Source organism: Oncorhynchus kisutch, unplaced genomic scaffold (genome assembly GCF_002021735.2).
Source record: "Oncorhynchus kisutch isolate 150728-3 unplaced genomic scaffold, Okis_V2 scaffold3711, whole genome shotgun sequence".
NCBI classification, from domain to species: domain Eukaryota; kingdom Metazoa; phylum Chordata; class Actinopteri; order Salmoniformes; family Salmonidae; genus Oncorhynchus; species Oncorhynchus kisutch.
In genome coordinates, this window is record NW_022265656.1 from 83,972 (window position 1) to 109,252 (window position 25,281).

At 41.5% G+C, this 25,281-nt stretch overlaps 3 protein-coding genes across 3 annotated transcripts; all 3 read left to right on the forward strand.

Moving 5' to 3' along the window:
• Positions 1-1,352: 1,352 nt before the first annotated feature.
• On the forward strand, positions 1,353-3,160 carry LOC109882593 (fatty acid-binding protein, adipocyte-like). The gene is made up of 4 exons (XM_031820849.1): positions 1,353-1,503; positions 1,601-1,773; positions 1,899-2,000; positions 2,967-3,160. Exons 1-4 carry the CDS (start codon positions 1,431-1,433, stop codon positions 3,018-3,020), a joined length of 402 nt encoding a protein of 133 aa, XP_031676709.1. The 5' UTR covers positions 1,353-1,430; the 3' UTR covers positions 3,021-3,160.
• A 1,521-nt stretch (positions 3,161-4,681) lies between these two features.
• On the forward strand, positions 4,682-6,446 carry LOC116352819 (repetitive proline-rich cell wall protein 1-like). Its single transcript, XM_031820840.1, has 2 exons — positions 4,682-4,696; positions 5,862-6,446. The coding sequence occupies exons 1-2, from the start codon at positions 4,682-4,684 to the stop codon at positions 6,444-6,446; spliced, it is 600 nt and encodes a 199-aa protein (XP_031676700.1).
• Positions 6,447-7,414: 968 nt separating this feature from the next.
• LOC109882591 (protein FAM8A1-like) lies at positions 7,415-18,282 on the forward strand. Its single transcript, XM_031820848.1, has 5 exons — positions 7,415-7,941; positions 8,780-8,900; positions 12,153-12,276; positions 15,612-15,751; positions 15,966-18,282. The coding sequence occupies exons 1-5, from the start codon at positions 7,461-7,463 to the stop codon at positions 16,108-16,110; spliced, it is 1,011 nt and encodes a 336-aa protein (XP_031676708.1). The 5' UTR covers positions 7,415-7,460; the 3' UTR covers positions 16,111-18,282.
• Positions 18,283-25,281: the final 6,999 nt, after the last annotated feature.

The window sequence follows — 25,281 nt, forward strand, 5'->3', positions numbered from 1 at the left end:
TGTACTTGTCCTCTTGCTCAGTTGTGCACCGGGGCCTCCCACTCTTTCTATTCTGGTTAGAGCCAGTCTGCGCTGCTCTGTGAAGGGAGTAGTACACAGCGTTGTACGAGATCTTCAGTTTCTTGGCAATTTCTCACATGGAATAGCCTTCATTTCTCAGAACAAGAATATCATTTCAGAAGAAAGGTCTTTGTTTCTGGCCATTTTGATGATGCTCCAGACACTCAAATGATGATTGTCCAGACACTCACCTAGTCTAAAGAATGCCTAGTTTTATTGCTTCTTTAATCATAACAACAGTTTTCAGCTGTGCTAACATAATTGCTAAAGGGTTTTCTAATGATCAATTAGCCTTTTCAAATGATAGACTTGAATTAGCTAACACAACGTGCCATTGGAACACAGGAGTGATGGTTGCTGATAATGGGCCTCTGTACGCCTATGTCGATATTCCATAAAAATTCTGCAGTTTCCAGCTACAATAGTCATTTACAACGTTAACAATGTCTACACTGTATTTCTGATCAATTTTATGTTATTTAAATGTGCAAAAAATGTGTTTGTTTTATTCACAAACAAGGACATTTCTATGTGACCCCAAACTTTTGAACAGTAGTGTATATATTAAAATAAATAAAAAAGTGAAAAATATTTGAATTTATTTAAATGTTTTTATGAATATCGCTAGCAATAATGGAATAAACTAAATGTGTATTATATACCCACAGTAGAAAAGAGGAGAATATATTATTTTATAAATGTGTATGTTTTTTTTCTCCAATTCCTATTATTGAGCAAATCACCCTTTCAAAAAGCACCCTCAAATAGGCTACCATTGCTTCAAGGGCCGCTGGCTGCTGATAGGCTTTCTTGACTTTACATCCATTTTTGCCAACACATCCTTGTTGTCTTTAATCTCTGTTTTACCAGCTAAACAGCTGCTCTTAGTGAACATGTTTTTGAGTTACCTTTCTAGCTAATTGGCTATGTTAGGGTTTACACGTTCTCTTCCAATTAGGCTATCATGTGTTGAGGTCAAAACTATCTACCAAATCTATTCATTTGAAAATGTTGATTACTTCTCCTTGACATGATCATTCACATCTGTTTTTAAATATATTTTTGCCAACATGTGATTGGGGTTCCTTGGTCTCCGGTTTGCCTGGCAGGGAGTCCCTGGGTAAGAAAAGGTTGAAGACCCCTGCCAAAGACAGTGCAGGCTGAGTCCCTGCCCGAAAATAATTTATCCCCCGCCCCTCATCCTCTCTGTTGCCATGGAAGCACCAGATATAGCACTTGATTGGCTTGCATGGGTAAACACGTGCTAGATGAGGCTTCAAATATGACAACGGGCCCAGATGTAATTATTGCAGAGTCGAAGCAGTGTGCGTTAACGTGGTTTGTGGTGTTGATTAGCTCAAATTTACAACATGGTCGAGGCATTCGTTGGAACTTGGAAGATGACTTCCAGCGAGAATTTTGATGAATATATGAAGGCAATAGGTGAAGTCTTACCTTATTAAATAAAGCAGTTTTTTTTAATGAAAGACATCTAGAACCTTACTAAAGTTGATTAGATAAATATCCGTTTGTTTCACAGGTGTGGGTTTTGCTACTCGGCAGATGGGGAATATGGCGAAGCCCAATTTGCTGTTCAGCATCGACGACGGTGTAATATCAATGAAATCCCAGAGCACCTTCAAAACCACAGAGGCCAAGTTTAAATTGAATGAAGAATTCGACGAGATAACTGCAGATGACAGGAAAACCAAGGTGGGTGCAGGAGCCACACTATAGACATGCCGGTTGTTACAGTAGTGTGATTTCCAATTGATTGTAAAAAAGAAATTACTTTAAAATGAGTGAGTTGTGCCCTCCTGACACTACTCTATTTCCAGACTCTGATGACCTTTGAGAACGGAAAACTGGTGCAGAAACAAACTTGGGACGGCAAGACTACCACGCTCGAGCGGGAGTTGCAAGATGGAAAATTGATTGCGGTAAGGTTTAATGTCTTGCTTGCTATTCCCTTCTCTGCTTGGTTTGACATAAAATTTGCGTTTTTCATAAGCCTATTTTGCAATGTCAATGCTTGATATTGCAATATTGTTCAATGTTGCATGTGATCATCATTATGCAATACACGTTATGTTGTAAATTGCGTACTCCCGGGGTACCAGCAAGGATGGCACGCGTTTTTACGCGCGGACCGGTTCAAAATGTCCTTTATAGTTTTGGCTGGGAAGCGTGGCTTGATAAGCACTTGCAGTCATGTGCAACACGCTACTTAATTATTTTAAACTAAATGATTCATTGGTTATCGAGTGCTAATAAACCCAATGATTTACATAAACCTGTGATTGCTGCTGCATGTGTTGGCATTGCCATTGCGAGGCTTTGCTGCCACCAGTCCGCCACAGGCACTATCCAGTAGGACCAGTCCTCCATAGGAATGAATGGAATGCATGTTTTTTGGGGGGGTGAGGGTTGTAGTGGGTACAGTAACATCAGTTTCCTTAAAGTAATTTAATGCATTATTTAGCTCACATTATGTGAGTGTCTGTTAATAGAATAAATGAATATAGATTCTATCATGGATTTTATGATATAATATTACGGTGGTATCAATGGTGCCCCCTGTCAGTCATCCAGGGTTTATAGTTCATATTAAACCTGTTAACTTATCTACGCTCTGTTCATTGGTCAACATTGTCAGTTCCCTTTTATATTTGACGTTTTAACTCTTACCCTGTCACATTTGGCTTCGGTCATAATGCCCTTCAGTTTAAAGGAAGGTAACGTGGTTTGGCTCATTCAGACTGCAGTTTCAAGTGGAACTACAACGACTGACACACTCAGGCTGATTTGGTGGTTTGTTCATCACTGAATGTGTCATTACATTTTGAGTTCTAGGTTCTGACACGTGTTATTGCATGACCTCGAGCGTGTACTGCTCTCTTTTCCAGAAATGTGTAATGGATGATGTGGTGGCGCTGAGGACCTATGAGAAAGAGGTGTGATTCCAGTTTGCTGAATTGAAGACCCCCACCAGCAAATCAAAAACGTTATCTGTTCAATACCTACCATGTTAAATTCACTGACTCCATTGGTACCAAAATCCCATGAAGCTTTCAATAAAGTCAGTTCTGCTTTGTGAAAAGTGGTATTTCCTTCATTGCAATATGTAGGCCAGTTTGGAGGCTAAGGCCTATTCAGCTAACTTAATCCATGTGGATTACAAACGGGCAAATCTCTGGTCTATCCTGAGTACTTCGGTTGTAGGTGGCGTTAACATTCAACATTTCAGTGTCAATTTTTCTCCAATAAATGAATGTTAGTTTACTTTGAGCACGCTACACAGTGTTCACGGCAAAATACATTGATTTCACACTACCTATTTTGAGAACTGGTGACCAGGTAGAAATGTCCGAAACGGACCATTTGTCTACAATACGATGCAAAAAATGCTAGACTGACTAGTGGGGGGGGGAATGATTCTTTATTGTGACACTGGGCTATCACCACTCCTAAACCACTGAGGAATATGAAGTATTGTCTGAGCAGTGGCATGGTAACTAAACCCTGGATACCTTCATATTAGTGTGCTGCTGCTAACTAGCTATTACTGAACTTTAAAACCTTAATTTCTTTGCCCATTTAGGACTGTTCTATGCTGTGAACTTTTCAGGTGCTTCTGAATATGACTACTGGGACCAGTGGTCTGCCCAGTGGTGCTGTTGACTGCAGCGTTGCCGTTTGTTCAATGTGTCTCTAGGAAAGGTCCTACTCAAGTGTTCCAAATGCCACCCTGTTAGGTTTATAGTGCACTCATTTTCACAAGCCTTAAGGGCCCTTGTCAAAATTCCTAAATGCAAATAAAGTTACAGGACACTTGCTGAATCCTAAATCCATTCATGGGTGGGAAATAATTCACAAGCTTACCCAGGCTGGGTGCCAAAATTAAACATTCTCATACTACAAGTACAGATGCCAAGTTGTCTACAATAAAAAATATAATCGGCTTACATTCTACATAGTAGTTCCCCCCCCCCCCCGTTTGGCTGTTCGGTTGTAGGGCTAAGGGCTAATTTGTCCCAGAGGTAGGCCTAACAGCTTACGGGTTTATATGTAGACCCAAGATCAGAAATGGTAACATTTCAAGACCAAGTCAAGATTGTCAGAGGTTTAATGTGCCAGCGCGTCTATGGAATGGGGTGTTTATCTGGGTAGAGTCATGTAGTCCCAAAAAGTAAAGGTTATGCCGTCTCCCATAAGACTGACATATCACCCTACTGTTATGGGCTAACAAAATACAGAAATCTTCCAGAAAGATTAGTCCAAATGAGCTTGTCATCAAGTCCCAATAATGTCAAATCCAATAAGGCACAATGCCATAGGGAGTACTGTCCATCCCTCTTCAGTCTTCCAGCACCCATTAGACATTACACCTGACACCTTATGCTGCATTCGTAACGGAGTGGGAATTTACCACATACGACTGGGGGAAAATCCATTAGAACAGACTTCCAACTGGTAATTACTAGTGGGAAACTCAACCTGAGCTCTCACTTCTCCCACATGCTGACCTCTGTTAGATTATGGTTTATGTAGCTTGTTGGCCATTAGCCAATCAGCATTCCTCAACGAGTTCAAAGCACGTGAATGCATCCAACTGGTATTCATGGCTTCACAACTGGTAACATCCCACCTGGTTAGGAACGCAGCATTAACAGTCTCTTGTTCATGAACGGAGGAAGTTCTGAGTATTAAAGTTGTAAAACCACTGGTTTAGTGTTGCTGCTTAATGGACCTGGACTGATGAATGAATGACAAGCACCTTTTTGTATCTGACTCTTTGGGTTGAGATGCCTTAAACCTAAAACTTTAATGCATCCCAAATGGCTCCCTATTCCCTACATAGTGCACTACTTTTGACCCGGGCCTAACCTTTCTGCATCACAAATGTCTCCCTATTCCCTGCATAGTGCACTACTTTTGACCAGAGCCCTATGCGCTATAAAGGGAATCGGGTGTCACTTGGGATGCAGACCTTGAGAGAAGACCAACTTTCCTTTGCTTCATGGTCAGATTTTTCACACATGATATCATGTGCTTTTTGAAACTAAGTGTTGATTTTTCATGATAGCGTCACTACAGTTGCAAGTTAGTTGGTTACACACACACACACACAGATTCAGTCAACACATCCGGGAGTGTTTCTTCAAAACCAAGGCCAAACTATTCCTCGAACATTGTGTTTGCCAAATGTATCAAGTATGCACATAACTATTGGATCAAAAAGCTCACACTGCCTTGCACACACTTTGAAACCAGCAGGGTTACAACTGAGGAGTGTCACGGGGTCCCTTGTTATGCTGTTGTTAGTCAAACAGTTAGTCTAAACCCCCTCAGCCACTCTGATACTACATCTGCCTCAAATGGCACCCTATTCCCGTTATAGTGCACTACTTATGACTAGGGCCCATAGGAGGGCCCATAGGGCTCTGGTCAAAAGAAATGCACTAAATAGGGAATGGGGTGCCATTTAGGACACAGCCACAGACTTCCAGTCCAAGCAAGTGCACCTAATTCCTTTAATTAGGGCTTTCTGGGGCAGTAGGTTGCGGCCAAATTCTCAGAAAGATTTGGGGGTTTTAGTGAATGATTATGACCATGGGTGGTGCTCCTGCAGCAAGCAAAATGTCCTGATTAATGAAAAGCTGATCTAGCCAAGTTGAATAAGACCAAGGACACACACGCACTCACACACATTTACACATACTCCTCTGACACTCTTTCGCTCCATTTTCCCATTTCTTCTCCTTACTATATCCCCTGTCCACCCCTACTCAACTTACCAGTCCCCTGTCCACCCCTACTCAACTTACCAGTCCCCTGTCCACCCCTACTCAACCTACCAGTCCCCTGTCCACCCCTACTCAACTTACCAGTCCCCTGTCCACCCCTACTCAACTTACCAGTCCCCTGTCCACCCCTACTCAACTTACCAGTCCCCTGTCCACCCCTACTCAACTTACCAGTCCCCTGTCCACCCCTACTCAACTTACCAGTCCCCTGTCCACCCCTACTCAACTTACCAGTCCCCTGTCCACCCCTACTCAACTTACCAGACCCCTGTCCACCCCTACTCAACTTACCAGACCCCTGTCCACCCCTACTCAACTTACCAGACCCCTGTCCACCCCTACTCAACTTACCAGACCCCTGTCCACCCCTACTCAACTTACCAGACCCCTGTCCACCCCTACTCAACTTACCAGACCCCTGTCCACCCCTACTCAACTTACCAGACCCCTGTCCACCCCTACTCAACTTACCAGACCCCTGTCCACCCCTACTCAACTTACCAGACCCCTGTCCACCCCTACTCAACTTACCAGACCCCTGTCCACCCCTACTCAACTTACCAGTTCCCTGTATCCTGAGAACACATTCAGGGACTTTCTATTACAATCTGATCTCCCAAAGAACGTCGGAACCCTGGGTGTCCGATTGTTACGGCTGAATAACCACATTGTTGTTTAGGTTAAGCTGACTTAGGGCAGTTCTTTGAAAATGGCCTTGTGCCTCAGATTTTTCTTTAGACTCTGTGGTAGTGGCAGGGGTCCTTTGAACATATTTATTTTATTTTGAGGCATCAAAGAACCGATTGGCAAGTTCTTGGAAATGAGTTGGCTAAGGAATTCTGAGATGAAGGCTGTAATGTAATTGAACTTATTAACTGTTTGCTTGCTGTAAAACGTTAAGAAAAGCAGCAGTAGCGGTGGACATAGAGGGCATATCAGATGCATCCAATTTCACAATTCTCAAAGTGCAAAAAAACACAGAGTGGTTAAATAGCCTACTATTGCTATATAAAATATACAGACAGTGGCAGATTTGCAGGACAAGGTTGTGCACACTGCACCTCCAGTCATCCATTGAAGGTGTGAGATGTAAGTCATTTCAAGGATATACCAGGCCTTAATGGAACAAAGATCTCCTCTCTCTCTCTGGTCATTCTTTGGAAATGATCTGAAAACAGGATAGGTGAAAATAATATGGCTATTAGTGATGGGTTTGGAACTAAAGACCATAGTCGAATTCATTGTGATTGGAGAGAAGAATAGTCAATAATACTATCTGGTACAGAAGGCTAGTCAGTGTATTTCCAATGCTCTGCGTCTTTCACTATAAGGGAAGCAGTGCTGCGCCCTAGTGGTATGTAGAAGTGCACGGTGTTCATTTCGGCCAGACTGGGAATAGGATGACGAAACTATTTATTTTATGAGATGTTGCTGTGAGTGATTGTTTTATCATCGATATTGTTTACCTCTTTGAATGCAGCTTACTCGCAAAATATTTGCAATTATTATCACAGTAATTATGTTATTCCAGAAATCGTATATTTTCTTCACGGAAATGGAAACATCCTTCCGGATGTGACGTCGACGTTAAACATGGCTGATGTGGAGAACACAAACAGACAAGTCGATAAGAAAAACATGTCTTTTAATATTAGAGAGAAGCTAGATATCGGCGAAAATATGCCAAAATTACGTCATCAAGACACTTCGGAAAGTGGAAAGGGCACTGTCGAAACACGTACAACCTCGGAGTACTGTGAAAAGTTGCAGGGGTGGATGTGGCAGTACTACACGGCATATGTGAACTGGCAAAGTTGGCTGGCAGTGTCTGCTTCTCCGTATTTTGCACCGCAACCAATGCAACCACTCACTGCACCCGTCTGGCCAGCGGATTTCCCTAATTTTGATGCCCAGAACTGGTACAATAATCCATTTGGACTCCCCTTATCGACGTATCCAACCGCCATCCCCGCGGCTGGGATTCCGCCTGGGGAAACGGCTGGGAGTGGTGCTGTGTCCACTTCAGTACCAGCGCAACAACAACCACAACAGAACGGCAATGCACAACGGCCAGGTAGCTATCAGAGACACAGGTGTTGTTATTATTGTATTTGTTTAATGTGTCTAATATGATAACGTTGGTTATATAGCTAAATAACTGTTTGAGATAAAGCAACATGACAACAGGCCTGTTACAGTGATGAATTATGAAAATAGTGCCCTCTGTTGTCTGCTAAAGTAAACACCGTAGGCTCATCTGCTATAGGCCTGGGTTGCTAAAGACCCCCCAACCTAGGCATATTAACATTTTTGAAACAAGGAATTTCCTCTTGAAGGACAATAACCGTCGTCAATGAATGTGTTGGCGACATCTGTGGCTCATTTGGTAGAGCACGGTGCTTGCAACACCAGGGTTGTGGGTTCGATCCCCATGGGAGACCAGTACAGAAAATCAATATGAAAATATATTTACTCACGACTTTAAGATGCTCTGGATAAAAGCATCTGCTAAATCGGAGGTTCCCAAATCTATGGGGAGACCCATAGATATTGTTGTCATTTTTTTGGTCACTCAAAAATCACATGAATTCACATTAGACATGGTAAAATGTATAGAATTCCAAGAAAATGTCCTTTAAAACTGCAGCATTTTCTTGCACCACATGACAAAATGTGTAGAATTGCAGGAAATAAGCTTTAAACCTGCAAAATTCTCTCCACCAACGAGGAGTGTGAACAGTGTGTGTCGTGAACATTGCCTGTGCCCATAGAAATAGACATGGTGCGTGCACGCACAGGGGTGGCCTGGGATGTTCCCCAACGCTGGAAGGGGGGCCCCGAAAGGAAAGAGTTTGGTGACCCCTGGCGTCTGCTAAATGACTCAAATGTAAATATTTTGTATGTGTTTGCAGGTCGAGAATACAGTATTCCCTCTCCTCTTCAAAGGTTCATGGCTGAAATGGTGGATTTCTTCATTCTGTTCTTCATCAAAGCAACTATTATTCTCAGCATCATGCATCTGAGTGGGATGAAGTGAGTTTAGTATAATACAAATGTTTCTGTTCTTTTATTCCCTATAGTGCATTCCTTTAGACCAGAGCACTATGGGTCCCCCTCTATGGGTCCCCCTCTATGGGGCCCCCCTCTATGGGGTCCCCTCTATTGGGCCTCTGATCAAAAGTAGTGCACTACAGGGAATAGTATTTTATTTAAATATCCTAGAAATTGATTTGTTTCGCACTCCATGGGTGTTGGTGAAGATTAGTCCAATGCATACATAACTACTGTGAATTAGAGGTCGACCGATTAATCTGAATGGCCCTTTTTCAAGTTTTCATAACAATCAGAAATCGGTCAATTTGGATTTATTTATTTTTTTTATGTAAAAAAAAATAATATATATTTTTTTACACCTTTATTTAATCTTTATTTAACTAGGCAAGTCAGTTAAGAACACATTCTTATTTTCAATGACGGCCTAGGAACGGTGGGTTAACTGCCTTGTTCAGGGGCAGAACGACAGATTTTTACCTTGTCAGCTCAGGGATTCAGTCTTGCAACCTTACGGTTAACTAGTCCAACACTCTAACCACCTGCCTCACGAGGAGCCCGCCTGTTACGCAAACGCAGTAAGAAGCCAAGATAAGTTGCTAGGTAGCATTAAACTTAATCAATCATAATCACTAGTTATAACTACACATGGTTGATGATATTACTAGTTTATCTAGCGTGTCCTGCGTTGCAGTGCATTCGCGAAAAAGGACTGTCGTTGCTCCAACATGTACCTAACCATAAACACCAATGCCTTTCTTAAAATCAATACACAGAAGTATATATTTAAAACTGCATATTTAGCTAAAATAAATCCAGGTTAGAAGGCAATATTAACCAGGTGAAATTGTCACTTCTCTTGCGTTCATTGCACTCAGAGTCAGGGTATATGCAATAGTTTGGGCCGCCTGGCTCATTGCGAACTAATTTGCCAGAATTTTACGTAATTATAACATAACATCGAAGGTTGCGTCAATTCGAATCTGGTATCAGGATAAATATAACAATGAGTCACCGATTGTATGCTATGTATTTTTTATTAGCTAAGCAATAAGTGGTAAATGCAACTTTCATATATACGGGCTCACTGTAATACCACGCAGGGCAGAACAGAGAACTGACTTGTTCCTGACAAAGATATTATAATATACCCTGATGACAGTAGTAGTTCCGGCTTCCGAGCCGGCCTGTCAGAGTAAAGACTGGGCGTGGTTTAAACTTGCTCAGCCTATTGCAGGCGCTCAGGCGGGTCCCCGCCTCTTGGCGCTTCTGTTGATAGATGTAACTGTTGCTGTGAAGAACATCCATGCGCTCATGCTCGATACCGTTATCTCACACCTGGCTCCTGTTATCTAACAAAAGACCGCTTGTTCTGCAACCCCACGCTCTGAATGTGCCCCCCCCCAACTCATTGCACAGTTCCTGTCTTCTGTATTTTCCCATCATGAGAAAGGCCCATGGCCTTGAAACTTTTAACAATGTTTCAAGTCAGCTATGTTGCACAACACATACATACATCCACACAAGCCAACAGCAGATAATATTAAATCATATATATGGTAATGGGCTATAGTGCATAACACAGAAACCTCATAAATGTAACAGGACTATTTAGACATATGGATGCCACCCGTTAGATAAAATACGGAACGGTTCCGTATTTCACTGAAAGAATAAACGTCTTGTTTTCGAGAGGATAGTTTCCGGATTCGACCATATTATTGATGACCTACGGCTCGTATTTCTGTGTGTTATTATGTTATAATTAAGTCTATGATTTGATACAGCAGTCTGCGCGATGGTAGGCACCAGCAGGCTCATAAGCATTAATTCAAACAGCACTTTTGTGCGTTTTGCCAGCAGCTCTGCTGTTTGTCTCCAAGCCTATCAACTCCCGAGATTAGGCTGGTGTAACGATGTGATGTGAAATGGCTAGCTAGTTAGCGGGGTGCGCACTAATAGCGTTTCAAACGTCACTCGCTCTGAGACTTGGAGTAGTTGTTCCCCTTGCTCTGCATGGGTAACGCTGCTTTGAGGGTGGCTGGTCGTTGTGTTCCTGGTTCGAGCCCAGGTAGGAGCGAGGAGAGGTACGGAAGCTATACTGTTACACTGGCAATACTAAAGTGCCTATAAGAACATCCAATAGTCAGGTATATGAAATACAAATGGTATAGAGAGAAATAGTCCTATAAATCCTATAATAACTACAACCTAAAACTATTGAAGACTCATGTTAAAAGGAACCACCAGCTTTCATATGTTCTCATGTTCTGAGCAAGGAACTGAAACGTTAGCTTTCTTACATGGCACATATTGCACTTTTACTTTCTTCTCCAACACTTTGTTTTTGCATTAATTAAACCAAATTGAACATGTGTCATTATTTATTTGAGGCTAAATTGATTTTATTGATGCGTTATATTAAGTTAAAATAAGCGTTCATTCAGTATTGTTGTAATTGTCATTTTACAAATACATTTTCGGTATCTGCTTTTTTTGTCCTACAATAATCGGTATCGGCGTTGAAAAGTCATAATCGGTCGACCTCTACTGTGAATATATAGTCATGATTGAAGAATAATTTGTAGCATGCATAACTACTGTATAGAACGTGTTCTCAGTCAACTTACCTGGTAAAATAACGGATAAATAAATAAAATATAGTCATGGTTGAAGAATCATTTGTAGCATGCATAACTACTGTGTATAGTCATGATTGAAGAATCATTTGTAGCATGCATAACTACTGTATGTATTAATGATTGAAGAATCATTTGTAGCATGCATAACTACTGTATATATTATACTGTACTCGATATCATCTACTGTATCTTGCCAATGCTGCTCTGTACCATCACTCATTCATATATCCTTATGTACATATTCTTTATCCCCTTACACTGTGTATAAGACAGTAGTTTTGGAATTGTTAGTTAGATTACTTGTTGGTTATTACTGCATTGTCGGAACTAGAAGCACAAGCATTTCGCTACACTCGCATTAACATCTGCTAACCATGTGTATGTGACAAATAAAATTTGATTTGATTTGATTTATGTATTAATGATTGAAGAATCATTTGTAGCATGCATAACTACTGTGTATAGTCATGATTGAAGAATCATTTGTAGCATGCATAACTACTGTGTATAGTCATAATTGAAGAATCATTTGTAGCATGCATAACTACTGTATATAGTCATGATTGAAGAATCATTTGTATTCTTGTTTCAGGGACATTTCCAAGTTCGCCATGCATTTCATTGTGGAGGAAATAGATGAAGACACGTCCATGGAAGAACTCCAGAAGATGATGCTGGTCGCCCTGGTCTACCGGATATTAGTCTGTTTCTATGAGGTCAGGTGACAAATCAAACTGCTACTGTGAACAGAAATCACATACAATGTTTTGATTTTCTGCTTTAAATGTCTCTGGGCTGTGAAATGACCCTTGACTGTCTTTGTTCTGACGTTGCAGTGGGATGATGTTTCTGTCTTTGTTCTGACGTTGCAGTGGGATGATGTTTCTGTCTTTGTCCTGATGTTTCTGTCTTTGTTCTGACGTTGCTGTGGGATGATGTTTCTGTCTTTGTTCTGACGTTGCAGTGGGATGATGTTTCTGTCTTTATCCTGACGTTGCAGTGGGATGATGTTTCTGTCTTTGTCCTGACGTTGCAGTGGGATGATGTTTCTGTCTTTGTCCTGACGTTGCAGAGGGATGATGTTTCTGTCTTTGTCCTGACGTTGCAGTGGGATGATGTTTCTGTCTTTGTCCTGACGTTGCAGTGGGATGATGTTTCTGTCTTTGTCCTGACGTTGCAGTGGGATGATGTTTCTGTCTTTGTCCTGACGTTGCAGTGGGATGATGTTTCTGTCTTTGTCCTGACGTTGCAGTGGGATGATGTTTCTGTCTTTGTCCTGATGTTTCTGTCTTTGTTCTGACGTTGCTGTGGGATGATGTTTCTGTCTTTGTTCTGATGTTGCAGTGGGATGATGTTTCTGTCTTTATCCTGACGTTGCAGTGGGATGATGTTTCTGTCTTTGTCCTGACGTTGCAGTGGGATGATGTTTCTGTCTTTGTCCTGACGTTGCAGAGGGATGATGTTTCTGTCTTTGTCCTGACGTTGCAGTGGGATGATGTTTCTGTCTTTGTCCTGACGTTGCAGTGGGATGATGTTTCTGTCTTTGTCCTGACGTTGCAGTGGGATGATGTTTCTGTCTTTGTCCTGACGTTGCAGTGGGATGATGTTTCTGTCTTTGTCCTGACGTTGCAGTGGGATGATGTTTCTGTCTTTGTCCTGACGTTGCAGTGGGATGATGTTTCTGTCTTTGTCCTGACGTTGCAGTGGGATGATGTTTCTGTCTTTGTCCTGACGTTGCAGTGGGATGATGTTTCTGTCTTTGTCCTGACGTTGCAGTGGGATGATGTTTCTGTCTTTGTCCTGACGTTGCAGTGGGATGATGTTTCTGTCTTTGTCCTGACGTTGCAGTGGGATGATGTTTCTGTCTTTGTCCTGACGTTGCAGTGGGATGATGTTTCTGTCTTTGTCCTGACGTTGCAGTGGGATGATGTTTCTGTCTTTGTCCGGACGTTGCAGTGGGATGATGTTTCTGTCTTTGTCCGGACGTTGCAGTGGGATGATGTTTCTGTCTTTGTCCGGACGTTGCAGTGGGATGATGTTTCTGTCTTTGTCCGGACGTTGCAGTGGGATGATGTTTCTGTCTTTGTCCTGATGTTTCTGTCTTTGTCCTGACGTTTCTGTCTTTGTCCTGACGTTTCTGTCTTTGTCCGGACGTTGCAGTGGGATGATGTTTCTGTCTTTGTCCTGACTTTGCAGAGGGATGATGTTTCTGTCTTTGTCCTGACTTTGCAGAGGGATGATGTTTCTGTCTTTGTCCTGATGTTGCAGTGGGATGATGTTTCTGTCTTTGTCCTGACATTTCTGTCTTTGTCCTGATGTTTCTGTCTTTGTCCTGATGTTTCTGTCTTTGTCCTGACGTTGCAGTGGGATGATGTTTCTGTCTTTGTCCTGACGTTGCAGTGGGATGATGTTTCTGTCTTTGTCCTGACGTTGCAGTGGGATGATGTTTCTGTCTTTGTCCGGACGTTGCAGTGGGATGATGTTTCTGTCTTTGTCCGGACGTTGCAGTGGGATGATGTTTCTGTCTTTGTCCGGACGTTGCAGTGGGATGATGTTTCTGTCTTTGTCCTGATGTTTCTGTCTTTGTCCTGATGTTTCTGTCTTTGTCCTGATGTTTCTGTCTTTGTCCTGACGTTTCTGTCTTTGTCCTGACGTTTCTGTCTTTGTCCGGACGTTGCAGTGGGATGATGTTTCTGTCTTTGTCCTGACTTTGCAGAGGGATGATGTTTCTGTCTTTGTCCTGACTTTGCAGAGGGATGATGTTTCTGTCTTTGTCCTGATGTTGCAGTGGGATGATATTTCTGTCTTTGTCCTGACATTTCTGTCTTTGTCCTGATGTTTCTGTCTTTGTCCTGATGTTTCTGTCTTTGTCCTGACGTTGCAGTGGGATGATGTTTCTGTCTTTGTCCTGACGTTGCAGAGGGATGATGTTTCTGTGTTTGTCCTGACGTTGCAGAGGGATGATGTTTCTGTGTTTGTCCTGACGTTGCAGTGGGATGATGTTTCTGTCTTTGTCCTGACGTTGCAGAGGGATGATGTTTCTGTCTTTGTCCTGACGTTACAGTGGGATGATGTTTCTGTCTTTGTCCTGACGTTGCAGTGGGATGATGTTTCTGTGTTTGTCCTGACGTTGCAGAGGGATGATGTTTCTGTGTTTGTCCTGACGTTGCAGAGGGATGATGTTTCTGTCTTTGTCCTGACGTTGCAGAGGGATGATGTTTCTGTGTTTGTCCTGACGTTGCAGAGGGATGATGTTTCTGTGTTTGTCCTGACGTTGCAGAGGGATGATGTTTCTGTCTTTGTCCTGACGTTGCAGAGGGATGATGTTTCTGTCTTTGTCCTGACGTTGCAGAGGGATGATGTTTCTGTGTTTGTCCTGACGTTGCAGAGGGATGATGTTTCTGTGTTTGTCCTGACGTTGCAGAGGGATGATGTTTCTGTCTTTGTCCTGATGTTTCTGTCTTTGTCCTGACGTTGCAGAGGGATGATGTTTCTGTCTTTGTCCTGACGTTGCAGAGGGATGATGTTTCTGTGTTTGTCCTGACGTTGCAGTGGGATGATGTTTCTGTGTTTGTCCTGACGTTGCAGAGGGATGATGTTTCTGTCTTTGTCCTGACGTTGCAGAGGGATGATGTTTCTGTCTTTGTCCTGATGTTTCTGTCTTTGTCCTGACGTTGCAGAGGGATGATGTTTCTGTCTTTGTCCTGACGTTGCAGAGGGATGATGTTTCTGTGTTTGTCCTGACGTTGCAGAGGGATGATGTTTCTGTCTTTGTCCTGACGTTGCAGAGGGATGATGTTTCTGTGTTTGTCCTGACGTTGCAGAGGGATGATGTTTCTGTGTTTGTCCTGACGTTGCAGAGGGATGATGTTTCTGTGTTTGTCCTGACGTTGCAGAGGGATGATGTTTCTGTGTTTGTCCTGACGTTGCAGTGTGATAGTTTAAGTCTTTGATATGGATTTGGTGTATTTTATCATGTTTCTCCTCTCTGTCTGCAAATACAAGTTCCCTCTTGATAGTACGGTTTTATTGATTGATTGTCTCCTGTCAGATTGTGTGTATCTGGGGAGCAGGGGGTGCCACTCCAGGGAAGTTTCTCATTGGTCTCAGAGTGATCAGCTGTGATTCCTCCATCCTGGTTCAACCCAACCGGGTCCTCGTGGTGCCTGCCACTAATGTCACTCTCTCTGCGTAAGTAGTGGATCACACCAACACCAACCCTCCATCCACGTGTTGTGAAATAATAAACCAGCTCATTTGGTTATTTGACACTTGATTTTTGAAGTGGTGATGAGGGGAAACATGACAATCTGGCCATTAGATGAAGTCCCTTGATGTTCTGCTCGTCTGTTGTTTCTATCATCTCCGTGACTTTCACACGTATTGTCCCTGTGTCCTTCTTCAGATCGACAGTCCGAGCCATGAACAAAAACTTCTCCATTGCCTTCTTGTTCCCAGCCTTCATCACGGTCTTCTTCTTCCAACACAACAGGACTGTGTATGACATGGTGGCTGGCACTATCGTTGTCAAGCGCACCGGAGCCAGATGACCATTCTGATTGGTTAAGGCCAAGCTAATGCCTGGCTGGGACCTGGCTACTATTTTATTTAAAGAGGTACATGTTGCTCTCAACCCTGCAGTACAGAGGAGGCTGGTGAGGGGAGGACATCTCATAATAATGGCTGGAGTGGAGTGAATGGAATGGTATCAAACACATGGAAACCATAAATTCCGTTCCATCCATTACAGTGAGCCCGTCCTCCGGTTGAAAGTGACACCACTAAGGCAGCCTAGTGTCACTAGTCTGGGGAGACAACTGAACTGGGAACCACTCTGCAAAAACGATGACGGGAGGCGAAAGCTCTGCATGAGCCTGAAGACAGGAAATACACTATGACATCATCAGTATCTAGGTCCCTCTACAAAGCTCTTGTTTGTGACGTCAGAGTTTTTAGAACCATCTCTTGTTTCTCAACTACTGTACTCTGGTTGTTTTTCAGAGGAGGTATACGCTCTACCCTTTTAGATTTGTGCAATGGTAGTATGCAAATTAGCACCTGATCAGTTAGGAAGCACTGAGGAAAAGTTATTAAAGGTTTTCATTGAATTGCCTTTGCTTTTCAAAATGTATTAAATGAAAATCTAATCTCTAGGATGAGTAAGTGGAAGACTAGAGAATAGTTATTTAGTAGTTTTAACCTATCAGCATATTGATGCAGTTTTATGATTTGACTTATTTTAAGATATTGCTTGGTAACAATCCAACACTCCTAGAATTACAACATGCTAATGGTTTGGTTGACATTGCCCTCGTGTCTTACTGCACTATGGGTGAATTATTGTCTCATCATTATCTGGTTACAACTAGACACTTCTTTGGTTGTCATCAGACTATAAAATAGCTTTATTTTGGATCTGTTAACAGAAGACCTGGGCTGATTCAGTGTAGACTTTCACGTGTATTATCTCAATGCTCAAGAGGAGATGTATTTAACCTGGCAAGTCAGTTAAAGAACAAATTCTTATTTACATTGACGGCCTACCCCTAACACGGACGAAGCTAGGCCAATTGCACGCCGCCCTTATGGGACTCCCAATCATGGCCGGCTGTGATACAGCCTGGAATCGAACCAGGGTCTCTAGTGATGCCTCTAGCACTGAGATGCAGTGCCTTAGACCGCTGCGCCACTCAGGAGCCCCATGTGGTCGTGTTTCAGTTGATATAGTATCTGATCTAACATGGAAAAACACATTTGTTTCTTAGGACTGTATTTATGTTTGGAACTTCAGTCGTAATTGAACCACTCTCTAAATCATTCCTTAAACTTTGTAACATGAGATAATTGACCAAATACCAGAAAGCTGGAGTGAGTGGCACGTTGTTCTCCATCACAGCATTAAGCAATTTTACCACAGCCTGCATTAATGAACTCAACAAGTATTAAGGGGAATATTAATGATTGGTCTAATCTTGTCTAAATGTACCCATGACCACCAAACTTGTCACCATATCCAATTTCGCCACGGAGATTAAAACATTTTGAGTGCTTCAAGCGGACAGTATTATGATAGTGTCTGTCAGTAAATGCTACTACCATATGAGGTGCCATTGGGGTTTCAATTCTGGTCATTTCCCCCAAATTCCCAGGTTTTCCAGAAATCCCAGTTTGAAGATTCCTGAATTCTGAAGCAAGAAATCCAGAATCCTTTAGCCAGAATTTCTGGGGAAAATGGTGAATACCTGAGTATTGAGTCCAGATGTAGTATCACTTTTTCAGAATTAGATGTCAGCTAACTATGATTCTAATTTCTGTTTGTTGTTTTAGTCCAAAGTGACAGGCTCACCTGTCTTCCTAACAACATGTTACCTTTCCTTGGTTGTCATTTTAATATATTTGCCTTGATTATAGAATATAAGTACTACAGTATTGCTATACATTTGTAAAAGTACAGTAACCGTATAAAGAAAATGGCCCGGTATAAAATGTAAGTAATTCAGTTGCTAGGCTACATCTAATACCATGGGATGATAGTGCAGTATTGATGTATTTTATTTGTAGTTTTATACATTAATTTATGAAATATGATTGTGTACTAATTATTTTATTTTAGTAAATGAGCTTGGTGTATTAGTTGGAATTGTCGGCACATTTCGGGGTTGAATTTGCACTTTTTATGGATTTTAATTCACATGAATAAAACTTTATTGATCATTATTTTACAGAGAATGGGTTTCAAATTTCATGGACCAGTCATGGCAACTGTTCAGTTTCCTTGGCGTCTGTGTGATGATATCGATATGTGCCAAAGCATTCTGTTATGAAGTGTAATTAACCCAACAATACCATGACATATTGTATTGTCTGTGTGTGCTGGCAAATGGAGACCACTGGATCACTCAGAGCGTCCCGAACGGTGCAGCCTATGGGCCCTGGTCACTGAGTGAACTATCCTTGCTAAATATATTGATTGACTAGACCCCTTAGCTAGTTCTGCCATGCATGACTAGTTCTGCCATGCAACAACACACCAGTGTTGCATTATTCCAGACCGGTCTACAGTGTGTTGGTCTCGACGTTGGATAAGTTTTTACTCGGTCTTGACTCCATGTCAGACACTAGCTTCTGTTCCCATCCAATTTCTGACAGATTTTCATACAAATAGTCTAAAATCCGAATAAAAAAATCATTTGCATTTTCCCCATCAGTGGTGTTTCCACCAAACTGACTTTTTTGTATTAATTAATTGTAATATTTTTTTAAACGTTTTTAAAAAATGTATAATACAAAATTATCAACTTTACACCGCTACATCAAACATGTCTAACAAAACAAAACACAAAACAGGTATAAACAAGAAAATACTAAATACATACAGAAAATAAAATATAGAAATAATAATTAAACACAATTCTAGTGCAATTCTAGGCCTTGGACGTGCGCTCTAGTCAACTGTTCGAAGATACTTTGCGGGTAGTCTACATTTATGAAATTATTATGGATAAGATTGAGAATATTTTTTGTTGTCAAACGGCAGTCAAGCATCGATCATCATGTCACTAGAATCAGACCCTCGATATTTATTGGAAAGGTGTAGCCTTCACCACCCTGTTAAATTGGAAAGAACCGGGATGAACACTTTAACGCCGTTTTCCCCCTAATTACTCACAGATCGATAGCGCTAGAGAGAACGTATTTTATGACAAACAATGTATATGTCCTCTACTATTAGCAACTAATTTCGTTTCTAGAATAAATGACAAAAAAATCTAATGGACCAAGAACGGAATTTCAGCAAAATTACGCAGCCTGGTCTCAGAGCATTTCGTATTATTCTGTACGTTGGCCGAAGGGGCGGGAGAAACCCAACCTTGGGATGAAAGTAACAGCTGGCGAGAAGTGCACAATATCTGTTTTATTTCCATATTTCTGTTTAGTAATGCTTGTTACTTTCAACAAATGTACTATCAGCCATCATTTCATGTTTCTATTGAGTTCAGTAATTCATGCTATAGGTTAAAAATGTATGAAAATGAACCATGCTTCAACATTGCAATGTTGCGCAAACACAACAATTTGCCTTAGAATATGAATCAGAATATGAATCAGACTAAAATGTATCAGATAACAGCTATATTAACCATTTTCTCACCTCACATTAATGGGAATGTAGTAGGATATCTTTCCATTTTCCATGACTATTCATGCTAAGCCAATCAGGTGCGCTCCAACTGTCCTTCTCATGCACACTCCTCGTGTCTTGGTAGAATAAACATTTTTATTATTTTCACAAACGGAAAACTCATCAGGCTTATCACATTTCCATGGCTTGACACAAGGTAACTAACCCACAGAATCATAAAAATATATATTTTTAATAACCCCTAACCTGTCGATAAAAGCTTATGTGAGTAGCTGATTCATCAAGTGAATTGATTAAGGCATAATTCTAATAATATCATATAGAATTTTCGAACATTCAGTCACTTGTTGACATTTGGCATTGTAAAAGCAGTGTCAACTAGAGAAGACAATGGCCTGTGTTAAAACATTTACCCAATTTTATTCCGTTAACATTGTGTTACTTTCGTCCCACCCATCTCTCCTGTAACTTCTCCCAGGCTAATGTCGAGTTCAAAAGAACTGGGAACTCAGAAATCTCTAACTACCGACTCACTGGGAACTCAACAAAAAAAAAACTATCCCTGACTGGGGAAAATGGTTTTCAACGGTCATCCAACACAGAATTTCAATTCGGGAATTCGGGCCTCTATCTAGAGCGCCGACTTTCTGACCGGAAGATCATGGACGTCATGCTTTGACCAGAGTTCCACAATGCACCACAACACCCATGAATAGCTAGCATGATACTTGAAACCTATGCTGTCATTTAGTCACTAGATGGGTTAAAAAATATTACATATGTTAGGAACCTTGAACAACTAAACACAACTCTATAGTTCAAAACCACTTTTTATTGATAACTTAGCAAAACATGATCGGACTGGGCTGTTTTTTTTTTTCAGGGAGCTCGTCCTCTGCATTAGGTACATGCTTCTGTCTGTGTTACTTTCACCCCATGTTACTTTTCTCCCGGGTCTCCCTTCATAATTTGTTTTATTTTAGCCTAATAAACATGGTTTTCTGGGTCGTAGTGGGGGGACCACACACCATATCATCGTGTGACTCCAAATTTACTTTGGTATGATGGTTATCATATCAATATTTGTGCAAAAAGGCGGTTCAACTGCCATTTCCTGCATAATTAATTTGACCAACAAAATAATATCCCACCATGTCGAAAAACACTTTTTCTGTCGTCATTTGTAAAATTGTATCAAAACTTCCTCTTTCCATCACTTTTTTAAAACGCTATGACTTTACTGGCATAACACCTGTGGATGAATACACTATGACTTTACTGGCATAACACCTGTGGATGAATATGCTATGACTTTACTGCCATAACACCTGTGGATGAATACACTATGACTATACTGGTATAACACCTGTGGATGAATATGCTATGACTTTACTGGCATAACACCTGTGGATGAAAACGCTATGACTTTACTGGTATAACACCTGTGGATGGAAATGTGGTTAATGAGGACTTTTCTTTCCAAGACAAATTCCATTTGACAAATAAAACTATTCTTGCTCTTATCCATAATAACCTCGTCATGTAGACTAGCCTACCTGCACTGTATCTGCCAGCTGTAGGCTAGAGAGCACGTGCAAAGACCAGAGGAGGCACATTTGCTATTCAACGCAGCAGTTTTTGTGACAAAACTTTTGGTAAAGTTGGTAACGTTTGCAATTTGGACTGACCAACGCTCCCGCAGTATTCCAGGCCCTGGTCAACGATATGCTCCATGACATGTTGAACCTGTTCGTGTTCATCGACCACGAAGACACCCCCCACCCCCCACCCCTCCCCCTGTTCAGCTCAAGAGGACGTCCTCTAGGTCCTCCAGCATTTCCTGGAGAACCAGCTTTTTGTGAAAGCAGAGAAATGTGAATTCCATCGCTCCACTGTCTCCTCCCTGCAGGAAATATTCAGATGGATTCTGACAAGGTGAGGGTCCCCAGGTTTTATCGGCCCTTGCCTCATCTCTAAAATCCTTAGCCCCTCTGCTGTTCGTCTTCTGTTGCCCCAGCACCCTCCGTATACATCCCACTTTTCATGTGTCTAGGATTAAACCTCTGTCTCTCTGCCCTCTGTCTCCTGTGTCTGCATCTGGGTCTTATACTGAGCCGTGACAGGGCTTCCTTCCTTAAAGTAGTACCACGGTCATCTTCTACCGTTCTCGTTAACGAAAAAATCTACATGTATAAACGTATATACTTATGTTTGTTTATTTTGGTTTTGGTAAAAAAGTATTTTTGGCTTTGGTTACTAACCTTTACTTTCATTGAAAAATATCCTTGAACTCTGTCATGCTTGTCTGAATTAACTTGATTCGTGGGTAGGGAAGAGTGAGGGAAATTGTTTTAAAGTTACACGTTCCATTAGTAAGGGGAGACCGGGGGAAGTTGTAACATATTTAGTCTTTTTTTAATCTATTATAGACCTGTTTGGGTTAGTGATCAATAAATGTATTGGAAAATGTGTGTGTTTGGCCGGTGTCTGTTATTTTTCCCTCCACGCAGTACACGCAGTAGGGAGATCTGCCTCTCTATTCCGTTGTAGAAATCTACAGTGTTTTCCAAGAGAAGGACAGATGAGAAAGCTGTTGAGGGTGTGTCCCCAAAATGGCACCATGTTCCCTTGTCTGGCTACCCATCCTCATCTCATCGTTTCTTTTGCACGATGAGTCTGGATTTGCCTCCCTCTCTGATGATTTTCTGGAATGCGAACACATTCTGACCGTTCTGATTGGTCCCCAGAAAACTAATGGGTTGGGAAAAAGGCGGCCCTACATGATATCAACTTTGATACTCTGACTGGTTAGAGACGATCCAATCGCTGATGAACGGCCCTCATTTTGAAGTCCCACAAACAACTTCTAGGGTGGCAGTTTCAGACTGTATGTAGTGAACGATAGAGCAGAGGAGTTCAATTGAGGATGAGTCGTCAGGAACCATATTTCCTACATAGCACACTACCTTTGACCATAGCCCAATAGGAATAGGTCACCATTTGGGACGCAATCTAGGTTTGGTTAAGATATGAAGACAACCAGTTCTGTCCACAAGAGAGATTAAATGAATGTCAGCTCTACTTCATCTACTTACCTCCCTGTTTTCATTATAATAAATGGCCCAGTACATAGGGTAATAAGCAAGGGCAGACAGACAAAGTAGAGAGTTGTTTTTCTGTGGTACTGCTAATGGCTTAGCCTGGAGAGGTGCTTGTCCACGTCTGACTGTCCCCAGCCCAGGCTAACTGCCGCTCCAGTGTTCCACTTTATCACAGATTGGAACCAAGCAGCAAATCTGATCTGCCTGGCAACAGTTCAATGTTTATTAAACAACTTAACCCCACAATGTTCTAGAAGCCATTTCGGGCCAATCAGTCATTTCCCCACCATAAGCTGGACAAGGTCATAGTATGCCCTATATAGTGCCCTATATAGTGCATTATTTTTGACCAGAATCCTATTACATGGATAGAGTTTTGTGGATTTTGATGAATTTGTTGTCGTCATGGTTATGTTCTGGGTGTTCCACCCCTTACTCCAAATATAGTGCAGCCTTCCTACATGTAACGTCATTTTTCTGCCACTGGAATCCCACTTGTACAATACAATGGATTGTGTTGTGTAATGTATGCTGGGTTGTAATGTGCTGCATTGAACACTGCCCTCTGTTGTGTGAATCCGGTACTGCAACTAGGGACTACATTGAAGGGCCTCTCACTGATTCATATGCCCCAAATGGCCCCCTACCTGGGTGATGTTCATGATGCTGTTGACCTTAACAAGGGCCCCAGTACCAGTGGGAGTGAAATAGCCCCATAACAAAGATTCACCACCATATTTTACAGTAGGTATGGGTATTATTTTCTGCTTATCGTCGCTGTGATGAAAACCTTGTAACAAACATTTTGCTAATTTACTTTTATTTTTTATTATTATTTTATACATGTATTGAAAGCAGTGGGTTTGATGTTGAAAAACATAAGCTTCTGCAGAAAAATACCTCATACCTACAGTAAAATATGGTAGTGGATCTGTGATGTTATGGCGGAATTTAGCTTCCACTGGTCCTGGGGCCCTTTAAGGTCAACGACATCACAAACTTTACCAAGTACCAGGACATTTTAGCCCAAAATGGTTTGCCTCTGCGAGGATGCTGACACTTGGCCACAAGTAGATCTTCGAGCAAGATAATAACCCCAAGCAAGCATTCATCAAAATCCACAAATAAATGGTTAGCCTAATTGACCACAACATTAATATTTTGCAATGGCCATCTGTCTCTGGAATTGAACCCCATTGAAAACATGTGGTTTGACTTAGAGGGCAGTCCATAAGCACAAACAAAGGGTATCAAGGATCTGGAAAGATAATGTGTGGAGGAGTGGTCTTAGATTCCTCCTAAAAGGTTTTCCAATCTCATAAAACATTTCAGAAAAAAATCTTGAGACCTGGTGAGTGAGACAGCCATGGCATATGGTTTACATCGTTTTCATGCTCACCATATTATTTAGTGACCACTCGTGCCATGTGGATGTGGGCATTGTCATCCAATGGGGGCATAGCCATGGTAGTAAAATAATGGCCTGACAGAGTGAGGGTTTTGCATAGGTGCTTAGAGTTTTTGTTGTAGGACTAGAAAAAAATGCCTGGAATGTATAAGAACTTCATTAACCGGTTCCCATGCTTTTAAAGTAACGGTTCTGTTCCGGAACAGTATGGATCACTTTCGTTCCAGGTTCTATTTCTGTTCCTTGAAAAATGTTGTTCTGTTCCCTGAACAGGTTCCAACCCCTGGTGTTAATTGCTTAATTAACTCAGGAACCCCACCTGTGTGGAAGCACCTGCTTTCAATATACATGGAATCTCTCATTTACTCAAGTGTTTCCATATGAGAATTGGTTTAAGCTTAGGATAAGAGTTAGCTAAAATTGTTACAGACACGACTCAATTAAAAAATTTTTTTTTTGAACTTTAGCTGTACTCTATCTAGTCACAACTGCAGATGGGAGTCTGGTTCACTGGAAGTTAAAAGGTTTGCTGACTGTAACTGATTAATAATGTCCCAAATGTCCCAAATACCCCACTATCTAAAACCTTTTATAATTCATTACTTGTATCCAGGGCCCTGGGCAAAACTCTCTAAGATCAGGAGTCAAATCGATGTCTTCTTTCCAGTAACTCACAATGTTCATACTAGATTTAACACAAGTCATTGTGTTTGCTCAACTGGAGGAGTGTGACTCTTGAGTGACAACCTGTAATTTAGTTGAAATTGGTGATCAAATCGCTAGTTCCAGGGAGACGGGGCCCCATAGACAATAGTAAAGTGTGATATGGTGTAAAAAGCTGTTAAATGAATACACACTTTTTTTAAACAGTCTCTTACGCAAAACAATTTGTAGTTTTATATCCTGTTTATTCAGAGCACAGGGAAGAAAACACATCACTTCCTCTTACCGCTGTACAGTGCCTTGCGAAAGTATTCAGCCCCCTTGAACTTTGCGATCTTTTGACACATTTCAAACATAAAGATATAAAACTGTATTTTTTTGTGAAGAATCAACAACAAGTGGGACA